This window comes from Lacerta agilis, chromosome 13 (assembly GCF_009819535.1).
Source record: "Lacerta agilis isolate rLacAgi1 chromosome 13, rLacAgi1.pri, whole genome shotgun sequence".
Classification (NCBI taxonomy): Eukaryota; Metazoa; Chordata; class Lepidosauria; order Squamata; family Lacertidae; genus Lacerta; species Lacerta agilis.
The window spans coordinates 49345182-49369567 of record NC_046324.1 but is presented as its reverse complement, the minus strand read 5'-3'; the positions used below and the strand labels follow the sequence as shown (position 1 = coordinate 49369567).

General features: G+C 45.7%; 1 protein-coding gene across 1 annotated transcript in view; it reads left to right on the top strand.

Annotated features, from left to right (window-relative positions):
- Positions 1-24386, top strand: part of IQCE (IQ motif containing E) — a 34951-nt gene that overhangs the window by 8679 nt on the left and 1886 nt on the right. Inside the window, exons 8-19 of the mRNA XM_033166974.1 lie at positions 984-1034; positions 2413-2483; positions 3674-3746; positions 4314-4363; positions 10143-10294; positions 11777-11832; positions 12801-12982; positions 15300-15402; positions 17094-17258; positions 18234-18257; positions 18776-18898; positions 20722-20849. Of these exons, the coding sequence (XP_033022865.1) occupies positions 984-1034; positions 2413-2483; positions 3674-3746; positions 4314-4363; positions 10143-10294; positions 11777-11832; positions 12801-12982; positions 15300-15402; positions 17094-17258; positions 18234-18257; positions 18776-18898; positions 20722-20849 (1178 nt within the window). The remainder of the gene's footprint in view (positions 1-983; positions 1035-2412; positions 2484-3673; positions 3747-4313; positions 4364-10142; positions 10295-11776; positions 11833-12800; positions 12983-15299; positions 15403-17093; positions 17259-18233; positions 18258-18775; positions 18899-20721; positions 20850-24386) is intronic.

The following is a 24386-nucleotide window of genomic DNA, read 5'->3' as shown; positions in this document are numbered from 1 at the left end:
TCCTGCTTGACTGTTGTAAATCACCTTGATGTAATGGGTGCTCACTGTTTTAGATACACTGAGAGCCAGTGTGGTGTAGTGGTTAAGAGCGGTAGACTCGTAATCTGGGGGACCGGGTTCGCGTCTCCGCTCCTCCACATGCAGCTGCTGGGTGACCTTGGGCTAGTCACACTTCTCTGAAGTCTCTCAGCCCCACTCACCTCACAGAGTGTTTGTTGTGGGGGAGGAAAGGAAAGGAGAATGTTAGCCGCTTTGAGACTCCTTCGGGTAGTGAAAAGCGGGATATCAAATCCAAACTCTTCTTCTTCTTCTACATAATGAAATAATAATAAATAATAATAATAATAATAATAATAATAATAATAATAAACCTTACACCCCAAAAATATATAATGGGTGCTCTGTAAAAAATAATAATACAAAATTAAAGATTCTAGTTGCACAACTCTGGGTACATTTTTTTTCTTTTAAACATTTATTTCACTTCCTACCTTCCTTTCACCATCAGACTCATGGCAGCAGACACCTAGTGTCTCATCCAGACAGTGACCAGACCCAGACCTGCTTAGCTTTACAAAGAGAGCTTCATCATGTGCCCTCAGACCATACCTTGGTCTATTTATAGCCAGAAAGTCTGAAGGATGGCAGCTTGAGGGACATAGTGAAAGTCTGTCAGTGAGAGCCAGAAGCACGGTGGCTGAATTTTGACCCAGGAAGGTGCCTGGTTCAAAATTTTCCTCTACTGTTATCTCACTAGGATGGTGATCTAAGACAAGCCAATTTCTATTTTTAGCCCCAACCACTCCACTCCACTCAAATCTGCAAGCTGGGGATTAAAGAAATCTCTTTTGTGAGGATCACAATAAAAGTGCATGAACTGCTATGAAAAGGGTCCATCTTCGTTTTTTATCTTGTGCAAAGCACTTGGGTTCATGAAACACTTTGTGAATAGTGAATAATATTGACGTTCTTGTTTTTTGCAGTGGTCTGAATTTGGCTGGGTGCGGGCAGAGCAGAAAAATGATACCAGCTCGGTAATTGTGCCTTCTCTTTCCCCTATCTTCCTTTCTAGCTTAATAATTGTTGGTGGACCAGAACATATTGGGTTTGTAGAGTGACCATGTGGCTAACCTGTGTATTAAAGTTCACAAGGTGAAAGTGCTCATGAAATGCCAAAGGGTTTTCTTTTGTTTTTAATGCGGATGTGCTTGCATCTGGATTCTGCCTGCTATTCAGAACTCGGCTTATGAAATTGCCCTGAATTGCAAAGCACACTACAAAAATGAACACAGAACCTTCCCCTAGGCTTGCAGCCAAAGAATAAAGACAAGAAGCGTTAAAGAGGGAAATCAAGTAAGTAGGGAGGAAAGGCCAGAGTATGCCAGGATGAATTGATGTTCTAAGGAGGAGGAGAGGTGGGTGTCAGGTGAAAGGCTAATTTCGAGTCCTGGGGAGATGCAGAGAGAAACAGGCAGGGAATAGAGAAGGCAACGGGGGACAGAACTAGAAGAGTAGCAGAGCAAAGGGTCCAAGGAAAAGCATCTAGGGAAGGAAGGTGGGGCAGGACCATAGAGATGCTCAGTAGTAAATGCAAGAGCTTTATACAATAAGTGGGCGGAAGCCAGCGAGGAGAATGGCACGAAATAATAGGACTGACACAGAAAATACCAAACTAGCAGCAGCATGTTGTGGTAAAGTGAAGTGGCCCAAGAGCTGACGTAGGAAGACCAACAAGAGAAGAATTGCAATAATCAGTGCAGAAAATAATAAGGGGGTGGATTAAAGTCTTGGTAATGTCTGTAAAAAGGAAAGAGAAAATGCCAGGTGTATTAAGTGGTTGAAAAGACAAGACCTGGCAAGAGCCGAAAGAGGAAGAGAACGGCTATTTTAAAAAATTTAAAAGGGAGGAGGAGAACAGAGAACCAGATTATCAATGTGGGGTTAAAAAGGGCTGATAAGCAAGAAGAAAACAGCTCAATTTTAGTACAGCTAAGCTTGAGGAAAATGGGCATCCATGCAATGAGAGATGGTGAAGAAAGCAGCAGAGATTGAGGCAAGAGAGGAATGGAAAGGTTGAGTGAAGAACAGCAGAGCTAAAGGTCACCCGCATAAAGGTGGTATCGAAGGTCAGGAAAATAGATAATGAGACTGAGACACAGCACCTAGAGAAGCGGATACTGGGGAACTTTGGTAGAAAGAGGGAAAGGTGGTTTCTGTTTTCCTTTCCTTTATTTTGTTGTATTCCCAGTTGATCCCTTTGTCTCAGGAGGTTCATATTGACCTGCCTTTTGCCAAGACTGCCCTGCCTCTCATGGGTTTGTGGGCAGCACAGACAAATGGTGAAATGTGTACGCACAGTGTCTCAGGCAACGTGTGCTTCAGGAGAGGCCCTGTGTGCTTTCCCCTTGATAGATGCTCAACGGATTGAAGCAGAAGATCCTCAAACTGGAGCAGCAGTGCAAGGAGAAAGACAACACTATTAAGTATGCCAAATTCCATCTGTTTGTTCATTTAATAGTTTTTTTACCCTGCTTTTCCATCCTTGCAGAAGGTGTCATAAAATGACAGAATACCAGCGAGCAAAAGTGAGCTAAACCACCAGGAGCAAAGCCCATGAGAGGACTGAGCAGATCAGGGGCGCCATCTCCTAGGGGCTGAACTCTTTTGCCCCGCCCCATAATTTTGGGGGGAAGCCATCCTCTCCCCTCCACTAGCAGCTGGAGGAGGCCGAGCGACAGAGAGGAGGAGCCGCCAGTCATTGAAGCTGTGCTGGCGCCATGTTTGGCTCCTCCCCGGCTCCTCCAGGTTTTATGACACCACATGCGTGCAACGCCAGTCCCCGCCCCCCCCCCATCTGAAACAGATGGTTACGATACAGGCCCAAAGCACCCTGCAAAAACAGCATCTCATCCTGGGGGAGGGAACCAATTAAGCATTCCAGGGGAAAGGGTTTCACAGCGCACACCACCAGTGGAAAGGCCTTGCTTGTACACCTGCTATGGCAAAACCACTTGTGGGTTGTAGAGCAGGGCCTCTGTTGAAGTTCTAAGCATTCGTAGGGAGGAGGCAGTCCTTACAATGCTAAGGTCCCAAAGCATGGCGCTTGCATTGAAGAATGTATTGTGCTGGGCAGAGGGAGATGGCAAAAGCATTATGTATCGGAGGCAGATGCTTTGGCCACAGCAATCCTGTTCAGGAGCAAGTGGACTTTCTCTGATCCTGCTGAAACATAGATTGCCCCACTGATGATTGCTCCATTTCTTACAGCCATGAATCATATGAAAGTGCAGTTGCTAGGAGAAGAATGGGAACATCCTCTTACAAGTGTGATGTGCTTTGGTTCCTCAGGGCAGCCTGAGTGGCCTGGTGGCCTCGCACGTTGTCTACGAGAATCTAGTGCAAGTCAGTAGACTAGACCAGGGAGATGACAGGCCAGTCGGTGGTGGCATCTGCCCCCCAGATAAATTTTCCAAAAGCCCTCTTAAAGCAATCAGAAACATTGGTTATGATCAGTACTGTTGGTAATAATTTTGTTTTACAGTAAGGGGCGGAAATGGAATTCCTGCTGGCTTCACTGTTAACAAATGTTCATGGTTAATTTATGTCTCTTCTTCTGTTCTGCCAGTTCCTACATCTTTTATTTTTCTAATGTGTGTTTTCTATCACTAAAAAGCAAACTCCAGACAGATGTGAAGAGCACTAATGTGGAAGAAATGAAAATTGCCCTGCAGACCTATTACGAGGAGGTACATTTTTCTTTTGCTCGTGCTGAAGGGGGAGAAAATAATTAGAAAATTTCAATAAAAAGCTGGAACCAGCTTAGGTTTGGATTCTGTGTCCCAAATGGGTTCTCCATATTTCCCTCCCAGTGGATGATGGGTAAATGTGTCCATTGTTCCTGCTGCTGAATCTCATGCATTTCGTACAACAGAATTTCACCATGGGGAAAATGCTTCTCCGTTACATGGGCAACCCAAGAGGTTTCTTAGGGCTGTGATGTATAGGGGTGCCCCAGAAGCATTGTGCAACCTGAGAGGTATGCACACCCAGATACTGCGATGCAAACTTAGGTGGCCACAGACGATGCCAGAGCTGTGCTCTGGGAACTCTATGCAGAGTTGCAAGGCATTCTGGTTGATTTCACGGTGCAACTTCTTAGTTTTCAGAGTGTCACTATCCTATCTTCCTGCTCTCCTTCGCTCCTTTTTGCCCACCTGATTGCAGCTTGGTAGCAAATGCTTATGAAGCAGCAGCTTCCTTTGCACCTTGGTCCTTGCTCTGTCTCCCCACTAATGCAAGCCATCCTTTTACAGATCCAGCGACTCCAAACCCTGCTGGCAAAAACGAAGACCGTGCAACGAAAGTATGTTTATTTCTTCGGGGCTGTATGCATGTGTATAAGTTTTTGCTCGCTAATTTTTATGCTTCACTAATAGCGGTGAAGTGAGAAGATGTTAAGAGCTTTAAAAAAAAATAATCTCATCACTTAGACGTTGTTTTGGGTTTCTTTCCCCAACGATGGATCTTTTATGTCCTACCTATGTTGCATTATTTCTACCTAAAGAGAAAATGAAGTTAGTTGAAGGTATTTACTACTAAGGCATGTCACCAGGTAAAGCAGGGGTGGGGAGCCATATTTCTGATGAATAATTTATCTCTGGGGTAATCTGCCAAGGGCCGTATGCTAATAGGGGGTGGAGCAGAAACCAGAAGTGGGTGGGGCCAGAGTCAATAGTGGGTGGGGCCACCCCTTCTCTTTCTTTTTGATATTCCCTTTGCTGTCTCTCTCTTCCCACTTAATGGGCTGCTGGGGGGAGGAACAGGTTACTCTTGTCAGAGGTGTGAACTTGCAGAGGGCTTTTGAAATTAATTCAAGAGTCACGTGATATTAGGCAGAGAACTGCAGGTTGCTGAGCTTTGCATTGCAGTTTTAGGTTCACATCCTCATATTATGAAAACTCTACTCTTAAGTCAGTACAATGGCCTCTTAAAGGCTAAAACCTAGTTGGTTGGCTGGCATTCCATCTCATGAAACAATTGAATTTAAGGTAATTAATGCTGCAGCCTTGATAGCTGCTTAGGTAGAAAAGGGTACACTGAAATAAGTAGGATTTACTTTTAAGATTGAGGTTTAAGTCACACTGAACTCAGTACCCTCCCTGATCCTATAAGCCCTATTGATTTTACTGTACCTTATTTTCCAAGCTCCAGTGAAAGCACTTCAGACTGCAGCTAAACCATTTTAATATTATCTACAGTCGTACCTCGTGTTACGATTGCTGCAGGATGCGAACAGCACGGGTTACGAACGCGCCAAACCCTGAAGTACTGGAATGGATTACTTCCGGGTTTGGTGGGTCGCGCATGTGCAGACTACGCAGTGACGCCATGCGCAGACACGCTGAATCGCGACCCGCGCATGCGCAGAAGTGGCGCTGCAGGTTGCAGACTTCTCAGGATGCGAACGGGGCTCCGAAACGGATCCCATTCGTATATAGAGGTACCACTGTACTTCATTTCCACTGGATTATTATCAAGTTAAATGTTAAGAACATGTTCCTTTGGAACAGAAAAATATATTTCATAGCAGGATCAAGTTGTAAACCATTTGAAAACAAACAAAAGCGATGAAGCAGAATTCTGAGATAGTCTTTAAGCAAATAATCCCTCATCCTGACCCAAAGAAGGCTGCCTTGAGAAATTGATAGGATTCTGTGTAGTCATCTAGTCATTTAAGCATTCTCAGGTGAATGTGTCATGGAAATTATATACCTTCCAACGAAAAATAATCCCACAGTCAAGGCAGGGCTCTCTATGTATTCTGCAGGCTTAATTATAAGTATTGATGTGGAAACTTGAGGTTCTCATTTTTCATTGGTTAAAAATAAATACATGTTTCCAGTTCACATGCTTACGAAAAGAGAAAAGATTGGAAACAGACAGAAAATTTTAATCTACCCATGGCTTGGAAACAATCGAAGCTCTAGGGCCAGCATGGGGAACCTGTCGCTCCCAACTCCCATCAGCCCCAGGCAGCATGGCCAATAGCAAGGGATGATGGGAATTGTAGTCCAACAACATCTGGAGGGCCTCTGATTCACTACCCCTGCTCTAGGACATGGGCAGCACCTCCAGCGTCTCAAGTCCTGTACAATTATTCCTCCCTCTACCCTGAGGGTAGTTAAAAATTGTTAAAAAAACATGTCATGCTTGCAACATGCCTCTAAGCAAGTAGGTACTGGTTTAATCTGCCCCAAGAAGTTTGGGAATATCCCAGGTTAGTGTATCTGAGGGGTCGGGGTGCACATCCTGCACTCAGATCCGAAACTCATTGTAAAAGAGAGTAGGTTAAGGGAACGCTTCTGTATAAATGTGGTGGAAATAGCATGATGTAATTTATCCTTTTCACCACTAAATGATGGTTCCCAAATCCATGTTATATGATTCTTCTTCAAATGCCACATTTCTACCACTCCTTTGGTTCAGTCTAGCAGGTTGCAGTTTTCCCCACCTAAATCCAGCTTTTCATAATCTCCCCACTACACATACATGCATAACCTCTCTGCGCTTGCCTCTCATCTCACCTTGAGCACTTGCAAATACACATACTGACACATACATACAAACTCCAAGTTGTTTTCTTGAGCTGTGGGCTTGGGCAGTCCTGCCTCCATCCCAGCCTCCCTGAAGGGGGCAAATCAATGACTTAAGGTTCTGGGCTGTCACTTCAATCAAACTGAAGTATCTAGCAGTGATTTTTTAGTCTGCATGCACCATGCAGAACTTTAGGTTAACCCAGAAGGGACCACAACCTAGTGATAAGACTTCAAGTTTGCATGCAGAATGTCTCCTGGATCCAGTCCCTAGCTTCTCCACGTACAAGGGCTCAGACAGCAGGTGCTGGAGAAGGAAACCCTTCCAAGCTGCTGCCTGTCAGAGTAGACACTACTAGGTTCAATCCCCATATGGGACAGCTGCATATTCCTGCATTGCAGGGGGTTGGACAAGGTGATCCTCAGGGTCCCTTCCAATGCCATATAATTCTGTGACTTTATGATTGCCCATGGTGCATAGTTAAGCAGTGGAATTTGCTGCCATGTAGTGTTGGCTGTCAACCTGAATAGCTTTGAAAGGGGATTAGACAAATAGCTACGAGTCATAAGGCTGTGTCATCTTCAGTATTGGAGGCAATGCATCTCCGGTTCTGAATTCCAGTTGCTGAAGAATATGAGCGGAAAGAATGCTATGCTTCTCATCTGGTTCCCCTGTGGGAACATGATGCAGGACTAGACTGGCTTTCCATCTGATCCAGCGTTGTGTTCTTACTGGATAGACAGATAATCTGGCCCAGGATAAGGCAGCCTCATTTGTAATGGGTATTGTGAATTAATGCAGAACAAAGCAACCCAGTCTTGAGTGCTTAACACCCACATACAGAAACAGAGAAAGAAAGAGAAATGGAGATAGTTTTGAAAGTAGAATAAGCACTTTTTTGGGGGGGGGTCCTTTTTCAAACCCTGAGCCCTTGGTAAATAGGAGTGTTTCTGTAACTTGAGTGTTTGGGGAGCCCGATTGGAGGTGAATGCTAGCAGGACTTCCTATTCCTAGAAAAAAAAGACTCTTAACTCTAAAAGTTGCCCAGATACTATAGACATCAGGTGAAAGATCCAGAGGAGGAAGAAAATGTTGGAAGTTCTGAAGGAAGAGGCAAGAGAGAGAGAGAGAGGTGTCTGTGCAATCGGAGGAAGACTGGAGGATTGGATTGTGGAGCTCAAGGTAGTGTGGGGAAGATGTCGAGTAAGATTAACATTATTCTGTGTCTTGAATGCCGCTAACTTGACTGAAATCACAGTAAGACCATTGAAAAGATCCAGGGGTGGGGAATCCAGACTGGACCTCTGAAAGGGAGAGGCTTTTAGGACCAGCGTCCTTATCTCAGGTGTAAATAATAGATTAATCAACTGCACACACCTATGCTCCCACACTTTGTTGGAACAAGGGGGGATTAAGAACTGTGTAGTAATAATAGGACCTTTATATCCACTTTTTCTCTTAGGAGAGCTGCACATAGCTTTCCCCTTCCCCATGTTATCCTCATAACAACCCTGTGAGGTATGTTAGGCAGAGAGATACTGTGATTAGCCCAAGATCACCCAGTTGGCTTCATAGCTGAACCCTGGGCTCCTAGGCCCTAGTCCAGCACTCTAACCACTGCACTATACTGCCCCTTGTTACCAGCAATGTGTGCTGCGCTTTGCACAGTACAAGAGGACAGGCTCCTGCCCCAATGAATTTAGCCCCTACAAATTGACTTGGGAGGGAAATGGAGGCTAGGGTAAAGAGGGGAAGGACATGCAGCTATTTCAACAGAGTCTTGGAGCATAAGCTTTCGTGGACTTCCATCTGGCATCCCGTGAAATGAATGTAAGCTTTTCATGGCATAATAGATGCTTTAGTCTTTAAGGTGCCACAAGACTTTTGGTTGTTCCTGCTGAAAGAGACGTAACATGATTATTCCCCCCAACCCATTGAAATCTCTTATTGTTACAGTTACGTATATTTATGCCTAGTGTGATGACCAGAGTTGTTGTTTATTTCCAAAGGAATTGAGGGGGAAAGGTGGCATTTTGAGGGACAGTTTGAAGGAAGAAGGAGGTACAGTATTCTGGGAGGCTGTTCCACGCATGAGGAGCAGGAAGGGAGAAATGGTTGTGAGAGAGCAGGAGAGCTCTGGGTGCTGCAGAAATTAAAATCACAAGCAGAGGTATATCTACCTATGAGGTGGCCTCCACAAAAGGATTTTGACTTTAAGTTGTCCGAAAGAGATTCAGGATTCATTTGAACTCAGCAGCACATTTATCAATAAAGCTGTTGCTTGGGCTTAGTTTTAAGATGCAGCCATTACACTTCATTCATTTCTTTGGCTTGTGTTGCATATCACTTTTGAGGTGAGCAGTTCCTGATGATTTCATCAAGAGCAACCTCCAGAGAAAGGACTTTCCCTTCTCAGCCTTCAGTATCCTGGCTTTCCCCTCCCCCCACCCGATTCTGATATAGATACACATATTTTAAATGAAATTTGCGGTGTGCTCGCAATCTGGAAACCGTACAATTTTATCATTAAACGATATTCTGCACATACAAAGTGTTATAAAGTCTATTCTCAATATGAGACACAGCAGCAGGAGACAAGTAACTCTTACCTGCAAGCAGAACGCTACTTAATTGAGAGGATACTTTTCCTTGCAAGGGACAAAAGTTTCGGATGAACCATCTCCCAACCTCAGCTGTTGTGATGCATCCCGTTGGTTCCCCATTATTAAATAAGCTGAGCAGCCTTCACCAACCTGGTGCCCTCCAGATGTTGTTGGATTACAAGCTGCAGCAGCCCCAGCTGGCACAGCCATCTAGTCCAAAACATCTTGAGGGCACCAGGTTGGTGAAGGCAGAACAAAAGCAAGGGTTTATTCTTCCCTTCGATCTGGATACTTCTGCATGCCATAAAGCAGGTGTAGGGGCACCAGGAAATTACAGGGTTGACTTTGTGGTGTATGATTTAAGGTGCAAGATAGAAGCATGTCCCTGAATGCTGCCTTGTCCTGCGTTCTACTGATTTTCCTCAACCTAAACAGCTTCCTGATAGCACAAGCTCCTGCCTGAGTCGCTGGTTGTTGTTGTTGTTAATGTCCTATCAGTGACAAATCCCCAGCAATAAAATAAATGTCTTTTCCTCTAAGGAGCACAAGGCATAGCACTTGGAGCTATTCCTTTGTGGGGGAAAGGTGAGATAGAAATTTAATAAACCAATAAATAAAATGAGAAAAAATATTGTAACGACCTGATAGAGCATTACTGGCCCAATGCCACCCTCCAAGTTGGATGGCTTGGTGCGGATTTGATCCTGTACACTGTATACTGAATCCAGTACTCTGTATGCTTCACTGCACTGGCTCTCAAGTCTCCTTGGTGTGAAAATAATCAGGGGGGGGCATGTTTGCGATTGGTCGCTGTGCTGCTGCACTGTTGCTTGTGCATGCACCCCATCCAGCTTGTTGATCCCAAGTTAGTTAGATGCCGCCGCCCCCCCCCACACACTTTCAGTCTTGGCTACAGCTGCGCCCCCCCCCAATTTCCACATGCAGGTCCCCTCCAGAGAGCAAACAGCAGAAGGTGCTCAACGCTGCCATCCTGCAGTTATCTAGGAGCATCAAAGAGCTGCAAGATGAGAACCGGAAGCTGAAAGCAGACCTGGAGCACGCGATGAGCAGCTCCCCCGCCTCCGGCAGAGCAAAGAGTAAGTTTCTCGAGAATACCAACTGTTTTGATTCTGTTGTGTAAAGGAGGAGTGGGTTGCAGTGCTGTGGTCCTCATGCGGTGGCCCCCGCCTAAGTCCCTGCAAGTGGAAGCGTCTGGGCATGCGAAATCTCCAACCTCCAGGGAGAATCTGTCATGAGCTGCTGTGGCTGAAACTGGGAGCCGCTCAATCCTTTGGCACGACACACCTTGCCATCGTGGCTAGTAGCCATTGATAGCCTTATCCCCAAGGAATTTGTCTAATCCGCTTTTAAAGCATCCAATTGGCAGCCATCTCTACCTCTTGGGGGAGCAAATTCCTTGGTTAAACTATGCGCTGTGTGAAGAAGCACTTTCCTTTCACCTGTCCTGAATCTTCCAGCATTCCGTTTTATGGGATGGCCCCGGGTTACAGCGTTACGAGGGAGAAAAACTTCACAGGGCCCACTCTTTCTTTGCCATGCAATATCTCATAGACCTCTGTCACACGTCCCCACCCACTTTGCACTGAAGAAGTCATGTTCTTCAGCATCGACTTCTGGTTCGCTGTTCTTGGCTCTGTGCTGACGGCTGCCTACAGCTCTGAGCAAATCAGAGCGGAATTGATCAGACTGTTCTTACGTGGGGTGGATGGGAGTCCAAACAGGAACATAGGAAAACAAGCTTTTGTGGAGCGAGAAATGATCAGGGCAACCAGGGAGCAAACAAGAGCAGTTTCATGGGCTGCCACCTCTTGTTGTTTAGTCATGTCCGACTCTTCGTGACCCCATGGACCAGAGCACGCCAGGCACTCCTGTCTTCCACTGCCTCCTGCAGTTTGCTCAGACTCATATTGGTAGCTTCGAGAACACTGTCCAACCATCTCGTCCTCTGTCGTCCCCTTCTCCTTGTGCCCTCCATCTTTCCCAACATCAGGGTCTTTTCCCAGGAAGTCTTCTCTTCTCATGAGGTGGCCAAAGTATTGGAGCCTCAGCTTCAGGATCTGTCCTTCCAGTGAGAACTCAGGGCTGATTTCCTTCAGAATGCAGTCCATGGGACTCTCAAGAGTCTCCTCCAGCACCATAGTTCAAAAGCATCAACTCTTTGGCGATCAGTCTTCTAGCCAAAGGAAGTGAGCAGAAGACCCACACGCTCCTTTGGCCCCTATCCAACCCTCAGTGCAGGATGATGCTTTGCTTTTCTTCTCCCCTCTCAAAAACCTGCTTAACTATTTCCTGCCACAGCGGGTGCACTGCCAGAGACGGCTGCCTTAATAGCTCCCAATACACGATCTGGTATTTTGTCCATTTTTGCCCCACCTGAGCTGCAGCCAACAAGAGGCAGCTTGATTGTATGTCAAAACATCTCAAGATTAATCTGCTGCTCCGGCTTTTATAAATAGCGTCTCTCGGATGCCCTGCAGCTCGATGGGCCTCTCCTTTCGGGGATTTGTGTCTCTCGCAATCTGACTTCCACTTTGAAAACCTTGTTAACTTTCCTCCAGATTACACTGAGTGGAGCAGACAGAGGCTGGTTCGGCGGATTTCAAGGCTGGAGAAAGTGAGTGATGGGAGCCCGATCGCTATCTTAGCGCTGTTGGGAAAGAAACGGTTGCAGTTGCTGAACCCCTTGGTCCATTTGCTTCAGTCTATGGCAAAGAGACAGATCCAAGGAACTTGCTTATATAGGTGTTTGTGTGTGTGTAAGTGTGTGTGAGAGAGATGCTAATTGGCATATTTTAAGGATGTGAGCGTCTTTGTTGACTAGACTACGTAGGACAAGGCTGAGAAACCCAAGGGCCGCATCCCCTTTTGCACAACCTCCTGGGGAGCCGCATGCCAGCAGTGAACCTGGTCAGGTGCAGAGGTGGCCACAGCAAGGGATGCATATTTTACCTACACTTCAGCCACACAAAAGCGAAAGAGAAGCATTTTCCTTCCAGGCAACCAAGAGGCATCATCGCACATCCCCAGCCAGGCAAAGGAGGGAACCCAAGGAGGGCATAGTATAGGGCTGGTGTGGGAGGTGGCCTGAGAAGATGGGGCACAATTTGGGGAGAGTCTCCAGGGCTGGGTGGAAAGACCTGGACATTTCCCGTCCCCCTGGTGCAGAGTAAGCACTTGGATTAGTTCCAAAATCACAAAGGTTCTTTGTAGAAAGTGCTTATGGTGATGATGATTTGAGAGGAGAGTCTATCTTATAAGCAGCTTCAGTTGTCAACCCTCTCTTAGCCACAGAAACTGTTTGAATCTCTAGAGCAGCCTTTCTCAACCTTGGGTCCCCAGATGTTGCTGGACTACAACTCCCATCATTCCTAGCCAAGCATGGCCAGTGGGAGTTGTAGTCCAACAATACCTGGGGACCTAAGGTTGAGAATGGCTGTTCTGGAGCATTGAGCTGGTGGTTGCCACTGGTTGAATGTTCTACGACCACAGATGATTTCTACACACCAGGACAGGGTTTTGTGTGCCCCTAGATCAGTAGGCTGCTATAATGTGCCTCACTCTTTTCCCTTTCCATATTTCCAGAAAATGGATGAGATGCAGAATGGCAGGCTTTCAGAAACTAGCACTTCATCATTGCTCGCCCAGTTGGGTCAGTCAGCTGCTGAGGAAGGTGACCCTCCAGAAGAACGTGAGCGTCTTCGCAGACTAGTGAACAAGCTGAAAGGCCAAAGAGACGTCCTTCAGAACCATCTGGCTGCTAAAGAGTTAAGTCTCTAGGTATCCCCAGAAACAGCACAGCTGCCTTTGGTTGCAATCTTGGGTGGTACAGTCAGATATGTGAATATCTTTTGGTGCTCTATACAGTAATCTTTCTGCATTTTTAATTTGCCCATTTTTCCCAGTTAAAATTTAAAAGTGCTTTTAAAAAATCCAGGTCCTAAGAATGCTGCTTTCCTTACAGCAAATAAGTGCAAAAGCCAAATTTGCAAGCAAATATCTGAAGTTGTAAGTGTGTTTGTTTATTTAAAAATCTTTGTAGCCTGCCCTATATGTCATATCAATCTCAGGAGCAGGGTACACAAATGCAGGTTATAAACAACAATTTCATTGTTATGCAGAGCAGATAATGCTAAAAACCACACAACGACAAAGTGGTTTCTTATTACTGTCTTCATCTGTACAATCAATGAATCATAAACGCCTGCAAGAACGACCACATCTTGATCTGGTGCCAGAAGTAAAACGAAAGTGTCGCCAGACATGCCATACTTACTCACAGGATGATTGTCGTTCCTCCTCCACAACCCTTGACAAGTTGGTGGAGCCTGTGACCCTGCGGAGTTGGACCCACTAGGAGTTGCAAAAGAGACTTGGCAGGAGTTGCGCAAGAGCATGACTTCACAGCAAATGTGACTCTGGCCCAGAAGCGCTATCAGCAGAGCTGGCAAAATGTTCCCATTTCGGCACAGTCAACGCTGTTGACCTGTTAGCACCATGTCCTTTCACTGTCAGTTTTTTGGCAAATCCCTGAGGTTGTTGAGCTGTTGCCACCGTCATCTTTCTTGCTAGACTCTGCTGGCGAGTTAGAGGTTTGTGGCTAGGTGTTGGCATGCATCCTCACTTTGAACATGGGACTGAATGTAGCAGGATTTGTTCCCTCCCTCTGCTGTGAGGATCAGAGCAGTTGCCTGGCCTGGTTTTGTTTCAGGGGTACTTCTGCAAGTTACACCAAATCTGCTGCTGCAATGGCTGGAGCAGGTGAGAGCTGTAGTCTAAAACATGTGGAGGGCACCAGGTTAGAGAAGACTGAGTTGCCTAGCCACCTATTGCTGTAATGTAAAGGTAAAGGGACCCCTGACAGTTAAGTGAAGTCGCGAACAACTCAGGTTGCGGCGCTCATCTCGCTTTACTGGCTGAGGGAGCCGACATTTGTCCGCAGACAGTTTTTCCAAGTCATATGGCCAGCATGACTAAGCTGCTTCTGGCGAACCAGAGCAGCGCATGGAAACGCCGTTTACCTTCCCGCCGGAGTGGTACCTATTTATTTACTTGCACTTTGACATACTTTTGAACTACTAGGTTGGCAGGAGCAGGGACCGAGCAACGGGAGCTCACCCTGTCGCGGGGATTCGACCCACCAACCTTCTGATCGGCAAGCCCTAGGCTCTGTGGTTTAGACCACAGCTCCACCCGCAGCCCAGCCACCTATTGCTGTAGTTAATGTTATTCAGTGTTCTCATTGCAAATATCTTCCTTGTTCATTTATTTGACACATTTCTACACACATGATTCTAGATTCAGGTAGGTAGCCATGTTGGTCTGACGCAGTCGAAATAAATAAATTAAAAATTAAAAAATTCCAGTAGCACCTTAGAGACCAACTAAATTTGTTCTGGGTATAAGCTTTTGTGTGCATGCATGCGAAGAATCTGGTATCTGAAGAAGTGTGCATGCACACGAAAGCTTATACCCAGAACAAACTTAGTTGGTCTCTAAGGTGCTACTGGAATTTTTGATTTATTTATTTCTACATACGTATGCGGTAGAGCACTCTGCAATGAAAGTAAGAATTAGTGGCATTATGGTAAAAAATACAACAGAAACTATCATTCATCTCTTTCTTTCTGCTTTCCTCCAAAGCCATTCAAACCACTCTCAAAGTGAGAAGGTTTGTTTGGCCTGGATTTGTGTTTAATTTCGTGTGCAGTGCAGTGCAGTGCAGTGCAGGAGACGGGTTCTTAAATCTTAATGAATGAATTCAACCTGTTGTCTAAATGGCAGTTTTGTTGGGCAACCTGGGGCAGATTGATAAATCTTGCCACTCCCAGAGTCTGCCCTGCATGATGTGGGTGCTGTGCCCCTGCAGGACTTCCTATCATTCATGGGAGATTCGCAGGATCCAAGTGGTGTGCCTCAGAATCCATTCATGATGTTGCACGTGCTACTTCCTTGGTGCGCCCCTTCAAAAATAGACACCCCAAACAACTCCTTGCATTGTGTTCTCTGTTGAGGCACCTGCAGGTTTCAGAGTTCTGTGGAACTGGGAACTCCGTGCAAATGATTTGTTTTGTACTTCTGCAGGGAAGAAATCCAGAAGCTGACAGAGAAGGTGGGAGAACTGGAGGGAAACCAAGAAGCAAGCTGTAGGCTGGCTGGAATTGATGCCACAAAACCTCCCAACCAGGTAAAAAAACCACCGTTCGATATGTTTGGTACAGCAGGTCACCTAATATTAATTGACTTCTGTTGAAACTTCTGTGCAGGCTGCTTGGCATGGATTTCAGAGATTGCATCATTCCTAAACCCTTCCTCCAGCCAAGTATTGGATTTTATGTTCATGGATATGAAAGAAAGGGTGGGGGCGGGGGCGGGGGAGAGCCTTTGATGCTCTCACTCTCGGTGGCTAAAGGAGAATGATGTATTACCTCCTAACAGCTAAGGCTGGCTTGGAGGAAATGTGTAGCTTAGGGATGTGAGTGGAGACAGAACACTTAATTGCCGCTAACTTGGCTGGGAGATCTCCGTCCTCACTTGTTCCTTCACTGATTTGTTAATAGCAGGGAAGTCCTCTGTACTGAAAGGCAACACCATCTTTTTGCCCTGGCTCTCACAGTGCTTGGAATTGGCAGTTATTCTCTCTTTCTCTCCATCTACTCCTTCCTCTTCTCCCCCACTAACTCTCTCAATGTCCCAATCCTTTCTTTCTCTTCTCCGCTTACCATATTGTGCTCCTTCAGTTCTTTGCCACATTCTCCCTCCATGTTTGCATGACTTCTTTTCCCTCACTCATTTGTTGATCCTTCCAATTTCTTGCTTCTTGCATATGCCTTTTCCCTCCCTCCCCCCCCCCAAATCTCCATTTTTACAAACTAACTGCTGTTCCTGGTTTAGACGTAATGAGAAGCTGCAACAAGTTTAAGCCAGGAAACAGATGCTTTCGTATCTTCTTGTGCCTGCATCAGAGGAGGAGGGTGGAAGGAGTGAGCATGCAAGCCCAAGACTCAAGCAAGCTCATTTATGAAACACTACACCAGGGATGCCGAACCTCCACTTGTAGGCCTAATTAGGGCTGTAAGGCTATTTCAGCCCAGCCATGCTCACCTGCCAGGTAAAGGCTTGACCTGGATCCTGCCCACCTGTCAATTGACCAGCAGGATGTGTGAGAGGAATGATCTGGCCCAACAGCTGGAACCATGTGTGTCCAAACAGATACATACAAATTCTTGTGTCACTGCAGAAGAGCACAGCTGAGGGAGAGTCCTCCTTCAGCACTGCTCCATATTTTTTGTGGATCCCCAACTCCTGAACCATGAAGAATAGAGAGTAGGCTCCAAAGAAGGCCTCTCCCTCAGTGATGCCTTTCACACAGCGAGTGACTCAGAACTACCATTCAGGTAGGAACAAACAGTTCTTTCTATATAATTCAAAAATTTCCTGAATAGTAGTCATAGAATCATAGAGTTGGAAGAGACCACAAGGGCCATCCAGTCCAACCCCCTGCCAAGCAGGAAACACCATTCCTGACAGATGGCTGTCAAGCCTCTGCTTAAAGACCTCCAAAGAAGGAGACTCCACCACACTCCTTGGTAGCAAATCTGCCGAACAGCTCTCACTGTCAGGAAGTTCTTCCTAAGTGAACTGGTCAGCATGCCAGCCTTTTATCTTCACTTCTCTGAGCGGTTTATGGGGCATTTTAAGGTTTTGTGTGCGTGTGTGTATTACAACAAAAACATTTGTTTTTTTGCAGCGCTGGCACAAGTAGTTGCTCATTGGTGCTTGCATTCCATTCTTCCAAGCTGTCCCTTTGACAGCAGCAATCACCATTCCTCTGGATTTCTGCTTCTCCATTCATACTTTCTCCAATGTTATTTTAAGGGCCTGCAGAAATGTCGGCCGAGCTGGCGACCGTTGAATCCAGCATGCATGCTAAAGTTCAGAGCTTCAGATTTGGAGTGCTCACCTGCTTGCTCTCCTGAGCATCACAGAAAGGAACAAGCTGCTCGGGTCATCCAAGGACAATGGAAGGCCTACCAAACCAAGGTGATGCTCTTTCAGCTGCAAAGGGAGGGGGGTATATTTTTGCAGCAGAAGAGTACAGAAATCGGAGGACGGGAGGAACCGGGATGATAGTGACACCCTTTGGCATGTGAGACTCTGCACCTCCTCACCAGCATGCTTTCAAATCTATCCTTTTTGCTTTAAAAACGAAATCCGTCCACTCCCGATTTCTGTACTTGTACAGGGCAGTTGTTAAGGACGCTGGATATAGCGAATGGGCTTTAAATCATTATCAGAGCCTCACACGTTTCATGCAGAAGGTCCCACGCACGCTCCATCTACAAAGATGTCCTGGAGGAGAGGCAGACAATGCACCCTTGCCTGAGACCGTGGAGAGCCACTGCCAGTCAGAGTTGGCCAGACATGGCTAGGTGGACCTGTGGCATGACCCCACGTAAGGCAGAGTCCCATGTTCATACATAACTGCTCAGATAATACCAAGGAATATGAATTGCGCTGGGTGGGAATACGAATTGACTGAATCTTAAGATGAATATACAGTCATACCTCGTGTTACGTTTGCTTCACGTTGCGGCTTTTCAGGTTATGAACGTGGCCAACCCAGAAGTGTTTACTTCCAGGTTCGCTGCACATGCAGAAGCGATCTGCACCCTTTGCACATGCACAGAAGTGCTCTATCGCGCTTCTATAGCGGCGCTCTACTTACAGACTTTTCAGGGTGCGAACGGCACCCCGAAACGGATCACAATCATAAGTATAGGTACCACTGTACATTTAATCTCTTTTATTACTGCATTTGTACATTTTCTCACAAGCTGCTTTGGAACACATTGTTTGCAAAAGCAAGGTATAAATAATTGTAGTGATATCAGGCGCAAAATATCCGATGAGCCTCTGAGCACCAGGGGCATACACCAGATCCAAAAGTAGAATGAGCAAGTTTAGCTGAAAAGAATGGGAAAGGCCTCATTTCAGTTCGATGTTTATCCATTTCAGATTGACAGGGCTGCACTGGACGAGGTGAGTAATGTAAACTCTTCTTAGTTGAATTGGTTTTTTAAAAGTTATTCTAATGGTTGCAGGCCTATAACTAATAGTTTCAATTGCTTCTGTTCTCAGTCATTCAGGTCTTGTGCAGTTTTTCTGCAACTTGCATCACACGGAAACATGAATCTGATGTTCATATCAGTGGCAAAGTCTAATGGGTAGTTGGAGACCCAAGACATTAATGTAGCCTTGCCAATAAAATGTTAGCTGCTTGAGTTGTGATTTCATTCAGCAGATTTGATTGTATGTGAATTTCCAAATTAACCTAAGTAGGTTTCTTATATCTTTCATTGGCCAGGACCAACTTTTGAATTGGAGATCAGTAGTTCAGCTTGCCTTGGATTGGCAGGAATACCTTTATAGAGCCAAGAAAATAGTCCTTTACTAGAACACAATATCTTCCTGGGGCTGTGCATGGAATGTGTAGCTTCCATCTTTCAAGGGACTTAACTTCCATTAATTTTATTCTCTCCCCCTGCGCTCTCTCTCAGGCAGTTGTTGTGCTCCAGGCAGCTTTCAGGGGACACTTGGCTCGGCAGAAACTATTATCAATTAACGCACAAGGTCGAAACTCTCCCAGCGTGCCTCGAATAGGACACAAGGCAACTATCAGGGCAAGTAGAGGTGCAGCCGCAGTAGATTTCCCCCTGATATGCAGACGGTCTGCAGGGCAAAGGAACAGGATCCCAAGCTCTAGTCCTGCTTTAATACTGGAACTTTGACTGTAGGCTTTGCTTTGCTTCTTATCTTTATTTACCTTTTAATAATAAAATCAAACCACACAGATTTAGTTTGAAACAAATATGAAGAAATTTATCCCGTGTCGCTATCAAGCCAGTTTACTATTTTATTGTTGACTTTTCCACACTTCCCCAGGAGGACCAACTGGCCTTTTAACAAAAGAAGAGCCAAAGGTCTGGATCCGTACAAAGATCCATCTAGTCCAGCCCATGGCCAACCAGATGCTTCTAGGCAGCCCATAAACAGGACATAAAAGCCTTTTCTCCTCCCTCCCCCCCCCCGGACACCCCAGTTGCCCTGCAGCAGCCTGTATTCAGAGGGTAGATGGCCTCTGAATTAGGCTGTGCCCAAATTGCTGTAGTTGTCCAGGGCTTTAGAAACTACCAACCATCAGAAGCTGTCAGAGGCCATTTGAATGAGGGGCTTCTAGCCATCAATGCCCAATAAACTCCTTAAGTGTAAACTGCTTCTAGACTTTTGTATAAGCACCGTGTGTCCCTTCGCTTGACGTAAGATGACAGCATTTCTGTTGCAATGTTAATCCTTGGAAGTCGCTGTTTTGTCCCATCCTTCTAAAGGCTGGTCTCCTTATGCCCATGTTTAACTTTTCCATTCTTTCCTTAACCAAAATCTAACTGATGGGTCAAAGCGTTTTTCCAGCATTGTACAACAAATGGCTTTTCCGCTTCCAAAAAGTTAAAGCTAAACCATTTTGATGTTTACTGTCAAGTGACCAACCAAATTTGTTGTTGAGATCTTGTTGTGAAATTCCTGGTGTCAGATTTATGTCCATTTATCCTTTGGCGTAGGGTTTGGCCTGTTTGTCCAACATCAGGAATCACAAGACAGAGAAACCAGTAGGAGAACACTTCAGTCTCCCAGGACATTCTATACAAGATCTCAAAGTAGCTGTCTTATTACAAAAGAATTTCAGAAATAGACTGGAAGGAGAAGTTGCTGAATTGCAACTTATTACCAGACTTAAAACCATGGAGAGGCCTAGTCTGAATAGAGACATTGGATTCTTATCTCATTATACACGATTTTTAGCCATCTCACCCCTTGCTTTTTCCTGTAAGACTAATTGCAGTTGTTAACAGTCATCAACAGGTTTACCACACATCAGCCAATCACCCATACACCCACCCTTCTTAGTAATACCCCTCCCCACCCTCTCACTATATATAAGTGTCTGGTGACTTCAGTTTCAGTGTATCTGAAGAAGTGTGCATGCACACGAAAGCTCATATCAAGAACAAACTTAGTTGGTCTCTAAGGTGCTACTGGAAGGATTTTTTTTTTTTAATGTGAACATTCAGTGTTGGGAAATTGCTGAATCCCTCCCATATTCAGCAGCCTAGTGAAAGCTGCTGCTTCTCAACCCAGAGGTGTCTCATCTAAAGGCCAGAATATTTGATAGCCAGCATCCTTGCTCCTTTGTTCTCCCATATTTATATACCAACGACGCCAAATTTCTCACTGAGCAAGTGGTAAGAAGGCTGGATCAACTTTGCATTGGCAGCCCCAGGAATCTGGTGGCATTCCCAAACTACTACAGCTGAAAAGCAGGCCAGTTCTTTTTTCTTACTGTTGAGTTGACAGATAAGGAATGCTTTGAGGTCAGAAATAGCAGAGTCTGTTAAGTTGCCAATTGACATAGTGAATGCCAACACCTTGTTCCTATTTGTGCTCCTAGAATTCACTTTCGTCTCGTGGGTCCAGCTCTTCCCAAACAGCTGCTGATTACAAAGCAGAAGAAGATGCTGTGAGGCTTGTGCAGTCCGTTTTCAGGGCTCACACGGCACGCACCCACCTTGAGGAATGGTAAGTCAGGAGTGGCTTGTTTTAATGAGATTTGAGTTTCACAGATCTTGCTGTCAATGGCTTGAAGATCATGAGCTGGAGCCCAGGTTGGGCCAAACAGTATAACAATATTTGCACCAGCGATATGGAGCTGCAGGCGACGAGGCTAATGTTGACTTCTTCCATGCTGTTCAACTCTTCTGCTGTCTTCATCCTCTCCCCCTCCTTTGTATTTCCATTTAGTCTTCCACAGTCTAGCCCAGATGCCAGGCAACGTTGTTCCAGAACATCAAGCAGCTTGGCTGAAAAGGAAAACAAGAGCACATTAGCTTTTTTTCCCTAAATGTGATTTAAAAGATTCTGAAGGTCCTTCATGTGCCCCACTAAGCTTTCAGTCAGAAATGGTTCCAAACAACTTTGGATCAGAAATGGTTTGTTTACCTGCACAAGGAATTCCAGGCTATTTCCGTCTTGTCAGGGAACTATCCCCGACTCAGCGCAGAGTGGTGCAAGGGCTCTCAGAATGTTCCAGAGAGCCCCAGTCCCACCTTGCCGGCAGTACCTCCTCTAGCAGCGGGAGGAGTGGTGAGGCATCCAGCAAGGAGGGGAAGGTCTCTCAGGGGGAAAAGAGCCGAGGCTCTGGGGATGCACGAGAGACCCAGCACTCACACAGTTCAGGCAATACAGGGGGTGCGCAACTTCCGTCGCCCCAAAGACGTCGTGGGGTGAAACGAAAAGATGGGAGGCGGGGGTTTTCGTATCCCTAAGCTCTTTTGTTGGGGTCAGAACCAGAAGGGACCATTCCCGGATTCTGACACCGCTTGCTACAGACATGAACTTTTTAGCTCTGCACTGCACATAGTTTGCACAATAAAAACCTTAAAGGAAACAGCGGAGTTCTGGCTGCTTACTCATGAGCAACTAATTGAGAACCTTACACGTCTTTTCTTACAATTCCATGTGATCCTGCTGACAGTGTAGATCTTCCCTAACTGGCCTAGGTCCCATTCCCACATGTGCCCCACAATGATCTTGTGCTACTTAGAGTAGGCAAGCCGGCCTCTGCTAATAAGAAATAATAGTGGCAAGCGCGTAAAAGGCCGAGGAACACCTTGAAGATTTCAAGTGCTGTATATATTCTGAATTTGTTAAGTAAGATGCCTCATGGTGATGATAAGCAAAAATCACTTATCTTTGTTTGAGTCTGAGAAATTCATGGCAGAGTTACAAGATTTGCTGTAGCTGCCCAAAAGCTGTGATTATTATTTTAGGTTAATAAGGTGAATTGTTAACATTTGATTGGATGATTTTACTGTAACGCCATGGTGCATCTGCAGCAGCACAGCCGGATGCCTTCCTCTGCCCCAGCTGCAACAAAACATGTCTCTCCTGCATCCGTCTCTACAGCCACAGCAGGCACTGCAACCTTCCAGTGGTTTGACTTCACCCCCCCCCCAAAGGTGCACTCTTCCAATATCTCCCAAGACAGACAGATGCCAGCAACAATTAGTCCCTTTAACCTTTTGTATTTCAATATATATTTTAACCTTTTGTATATTATTATTTTAATATAAAGATATTTGTCGGTAGATGTTGTATTTAAATATTGATGTTGTCGCTGGCATCCGCCTGTCTTGTTAGCATCACATTCTCCCGTACCCTTTTGGAGAGGTGAGCCACCACCGCAGCTGCCTGGCCAGCATGCTTGTGCAGTTCAGCATCAATGGGCAGGTTGCTGGTTATGGTGGAACCCGGTTAGACCAATTTGTCTTCCACTTCAAGCGTGTGGCCACCAACGCTGATGCATGGAGAGCTGGCGACATCCTGACCCAGGATTGTTGATCTTTGTCAGGCTGATGCTGAGGCCGAACTCCCCACAGGCTTGGGCAAAACGGTTGCCGAGTCTCTGTAGAGCCTCCTTGGCGTATAATGTCAAGGCTGTGTCATCTGCAAACAACATTGCATATAATTTTTTTCTGTAGTTGATATGACCATTATGGTTGAAACAACAACACAGTTTTTTGTGCTGTGTAAAAGAGTGAGGTGGCAGGACCTTTGATGTGATCCATTCGGCCATTCTGCAGCACAGCCGAGTGTGTCTGCACAGCCTCTTTGGTCTAAGTCTAAGACCAGGACAACTGATGCTGAATCCCATTCCATCACTGGTGCTTGGCAGGGTGAGGCCAGAGCTCCTGCCTTTGCCTCGCCCTCCTCAGTGGTATTAAAGAAAAACCCTGAAGATCTTTTGTACTCCACTCAGCTTTCGGGTGGTATGTGATGCTGTACCTGCTGCCGCTATTTAAAGTTGTTTTCTCTACTGCTAGTATTCTTATCTAATTTAATTATTTGCCGCCGCTGCCTTAACTTTTTAACGCTGTTGCTTTTGTTATCTTTGCGTAAGCATATTGTTTTCCTGACTACCATAAACTACCTCAGGAGGGTTGCTTATGTATTATATTCAGTGCTTTTCTTCTGGGGGGACGTATACCCCTAAACATTTTGTGAATCTTGGTACTTTTGTCCATTTACTGTATTTATTTATTCCTGATTTGAACTATAAAATGGTGATTTTCTTGAGTCAAAATGAGAGTACCCCTAAACATTTTTTTAGAAAAAAGCACTGATTGTATTTATTATCATTCATTGTTTGTGCCTTTTACCTATGTGTAAAGGTGATTTTTATCTTGACAAAGGCAATCCAAAACGCAGGCAATAAATAAAAAAATGTAGCAGTATAGTGCTTGAGTCTTAAGCAGGTGGCCCATCCTGAGTTCTCAAGGTCTGTGTTGCATTTAGGTGCCATTTAACAGACTGTGCAAGAAAAACCTGCCCGCTTAAGGTGCTACAAAACTGTCTTCCATCTTTGAGGAGTGTCTTTCTCAAATAGCAGGAACGCAGAGACCTGGGTTCTTCAGGCTTGCTCTGTTTCTCTGTGCCCGTTCCCCAGTATACCTCCTTTCAGGGAACTGCCCTCCGCTGCCGGTCAGGGTCCTGGTGGGTACCGGCAGCCCAAGCCCCTTCTCTCCAGTGAATCTTCGCCTAGCGAGTCTTCCAGCAGCCCCTCTGGGGAGGAGGAGTTATGCTTGGGCAGCCAGGTGGAGGGAGGGCTCCAGGAAGCATCTCAAAGACCCAGCACTGCCCGGCAAAGCAGATCTGAGGGGGAGATGCCACTTCCGTCACCTGAGCTGCGCAGAGGGGTGGGAAGACCGGGAAGGTGGCATCTCAGGATGCCACAATTCCTATGTTGGGGTCGCAGCTGGAAGAAGGCACTTCTGGATTCTTCAAGCAACTAGGCAGTCATGTTTTTGGATAGCTCCGCTTGTACATAGCTATGGCACAATAAATTAGTTTGTAGACAAGACGGACTTTCTCGTTACTTATGAGCAACCACTACGCGGATCTGACACCTCCCAACATAGTGTTAAGTCACATTAGATACTTTCCACATGGAGATTAAACAAAATGATGAATGTAACAGAACGCTTGCCTGCCTGCCTGCCTACCAATGAACCTCTGCATCTGATTTAAAGCCTCGGGCCTGTGCTAGTTATTATCATA